Below are 3,489 nucleotides of genomic sequence, written 5' to 3' on the forward strand. Positions count from 1 at the left end.
TCTTTGCATTGACGGCGCTACATCAACGAACAACTAACGAGGTAACGACTACCCCCTCCGTTGCTTAGACTAACCATAATATGTACTAGTATCATGCATGCTATGTAGGTAAAAATTTAGATGTGGCGCATCAATTAATGAGGAGAGAGGTGATAGTAGTATTATAGGTAGATACCGTATCATAGCACATAAAACATAAAATTTTAGTGGCAAATACATCATGTACACATATTTGCATTGAGATTCTACGAAAAATTAAATATGATGAAACTATGATACTAATTCACGGTACTATACATTGTATGTGTTTTATCATAAACTAGTATCATATGTATGATACTAGTCTATGATACTTCCCATTGTGACTGGTCTTAGAATAAAGCGTTTAAATTTTCTACCAAATCAAGCATGGTATAGTTTGACCAAATTTAAATAAAAATGTAATAATATGCAGACAAAATATGAAAATATATTTTTGTGACGTATCTAATGACACTGATTATAGATTATAAAATATCTATAAATTTTTTCAAGCTTTGCATTGTTCAACTTTTAACAAAACCTATATGCCTTCTTTTGAAAATAGAGGGAGTAGCTTGCAAGCTTGCTCTTCATATTTCTAAGCGCTCCATGAATCAAAGAAATACCATGAAAAAATCCGGAGTTTAGATTTGTAAAAACTTTTTGTATATATACACCGTTTTGATTTGTAGCGTTGGGATCTTCAGAAATTGTTTCTTAGGTTGCATTGTACTATGTTTTTCTGAAAATTTCCATCCATCCTAACGTCTTGCAACAATTACCATGCTTTTTTATATGATATAAAAAACACTCTTTGATGTAAATACACGTAGTTTCTCAACCCACTTGGATTCCAAAAGGACGTGATAATTTTGTTTCGTGTTTCTATTCATGTGTTTTAGGAATCTAATCAATCAAAGAAGCCCGTAGAGCGGTACCAGGAAAACGCTTTGTTAACCGTCCGGGACGCGTGATCAAGAGGCGATCGTGGCGGTTCCCAGCCGCCTCCCGTCTACGCCGGCTATCTGCCCCAAGTCTGTGGCCTTCGGGCCATGGAGGAGGGGTGGATCTGGACCCCGTCGGCGGGAGGGCTCCATTTTTCTAGTTTTAAGGTGAAGGTTTGGTGGGGCGGCACTCAGGTGGTGGCAGCACTGTCTTATCCAATAAAGTCTCCCCAGCTTCAGCCCCATCTCGGTGGTGACGTCGAGAAGCTTGTGGGGGTGGTGTGGTTCTCGAGGACCTTTCCTGTCTGAGGGGGGTGGGGGTCTTCGGATCGTCATGGAGCTTCATCGGTGATTATTCCTTCTTCCTCGTCTCTGGGACAGATGTGGTCTTCATGACCCGTTCGGCCACTTCCCGTTCGTATCCAACAACGCCAGGCCGGCGGTGGCACGCCGTCAACACGGTCTAGAGGTTGAAGACGAAGGACGTCTCAAGAATTTTATTGTAATTTTCCATTTTGATAAGGTGCTTTGTATTGTTCGATGTTTCTCTTAATACCAATGACCTTTTTCGCAAAAAAAAATCCCTATGTAAATCGAGGTAGCCCAATTTTCGAAGGAGTTCGAACATGCTTAGAAATAAAACAAGAATTTTTCCCAAATTCAACTGACATCATTTGAGTAATTAAGTAGGAATACAGGAAACATAGGAATATGATAAATTCCATGTGCAAAACAAAGAAAGCAGAACCATATGAATTTTGTGAAACAGGTGGTTTGTAGTAATAGAAAACGCAAAAATCATAACAATAGTCATCAAATAAAGGTTAAAGCAAATGCAAAGGTAAGATACTAGGTCATTACTATGCAACTTATGTCCGTGTTTGCCCATAGGAATGTAAAAAAGTTTGAGTGGATTGTAGAAATTCTGTTTTTCTTTCGAAAGTCAAAATTTAAATCTAACAAAATCTCTATGGATGGAAAATATGACCGATGAGAATTCCATACTTCTATGCATTTCCTTCACTGCTCGTGCAGCTACCTATATTTTTCAAAATAATGTGTATTAATTTTTACATCATTTGACTTTGACCACAACTCTTACGCCATCTTTTGAGATACGGAGGGAGTATGAATCATAGAAAAAACTCTAAAAGTTTAGTCTCTCGATCTGTAGTTAACGGTGGGGAAATACACCAAATGAGTTGCCACAGAAGATCTTATGTGTACCATCACAGGTCCCAACCTTCAAATAAACTGATCTAGCTTGTACCAAACCAAATAAAAACCCATAGTGGTAGTTTGAAATACACAGGGGCGCTGACAAAAACACACACATTCGAACTTCAACTCCCTTCGCCAGTTCACTTCCATCTCTTCCTCTTGTTTGCTGCCGCTACTGCCTCGCCCTCCTCCCGCACCAATGGTGAGGAAGCAACCACTGAGCTCTCTCTTCTATGCCGTCAACCCGGCGAACCAAGACGCTACTCCACCATCGTCACCTCCCACTCCGACGGCCACCCCGCAGGCATGGATGTGGCCTTCCTGCAAGCACCCGACAACCAGCTCCTTCCGCTCACCGTCCGCTTCTGCGTCGGCAGCCGCCAAGAACGCCGCGGCCGCGTCCCTCTTCCTGGACTCCGCGGAGTCCTCCTCCTTCACCAACTCCTCCGCGCGCATGCACCACGACTGCGCCGCGTCCGACAGCCTCTCGACCGAGTCGGAGCCCTCCGCCGCCGCGGCCGAGGACACCGCCGACGCCATCGTCCGCGGCCTCCGTTCCGACCGCCTCCGCTTCGAGCCCCGCGCTCGCTCCAGCTCAATCCTGGAGAAGAAACCCGGGCCTGGGCGTGGGCGCGGCCACGCGGCGGCGGGGCCGTTCGGAGGCGGCGTCCCGCTGGCCCTGGACTCCGCGGACCCGTACGTTGACTTCCGGGCGTCGATGGAGGAGATGATGGCGTCGCGCGGCATGGGTTGCGCGGGCGACTGGGACTGGCTGGAGAGGATGCTGGGGTGGTACCTCCGCGCCAACGGCAAGGACACCCACGCCGCCATCGTCGCCGCGTTCGTCGACCTGGTGGTTGCCACCACCGCCGCCGGCTGCGCGTCCGGCAGCTCCTCCTTCACGCTCGCCGGGAGCGACCGGGAGAGTGGCAGCGCCGGCAATGGGTCTTTCCGTCGTCTGAGGCGGACCAAATCGTCCGTGTCAGGCTAGCTCGCAGCTGCTCTGTGCGCTAGAGCGTGTGCGTGTTAATTAGGCGTGTGTCTCGATTGATTTTGCGATGTAAACTTAGATGCAGTTCCAGATCGATCAACCAGCTGCAATGCAAAATGGTATGTAATCCGAATGGTGTTTCTGTCTAGTAAGTTGGAGTAGCTCAGCTCACTGGGTGAAAATGGATAAATTTAATCGTCCTTTTTCAAAATCATTAGCTTAAAATGGACTAGGTTTGAAAAAAGTCACAAATTTGTCTCTTCCTATGACGCCCGGGCTGGGCTTCCTTAGTTGAGGTAGTTGTCGTGTCAT

At 46.4% G+C, this 3,489-nt stretch overlaps 1 protein-coding gene across 1 annotated transcript; it reads left to right on the top strand.

The window, feature by feature from the left end:
* Positions 1 to 2,385: 2,385 nt before the first annotated feature.
* Positions 2,386 to 3,177, top strand: LOC124648618 (transcription repressor OFP13-like). Its single transcript, XM_047188345.1, has one exon. It carries the CDS (start codon positions 2,386 to 2,388, stop codon positions 3,175 to 3,177), a length of 792 nt encoding a protein of 263 aa, XP_047044301.1.
* The last annotated feature ends 312 nt before the right edge of the window (positions 3,178 to 3,489 follow it).

The sequence above is a fragment of the Lolium rigidum genome, chromosome 4, assembly GCF_022539505.1.
Source record: "Lolium rigidum isolate FL_2022 chromosome 4, APGP_CSIRO_Lrig_0.1, whole genome shotgun sequence".
Taxonomy (NCBI): domain Eukaryota; kingdom Viridiplantae; phylum Streptophyta; class Magnoliopsida; order Poales; family Poaceae; genus Lolium; species Lolium rigidum.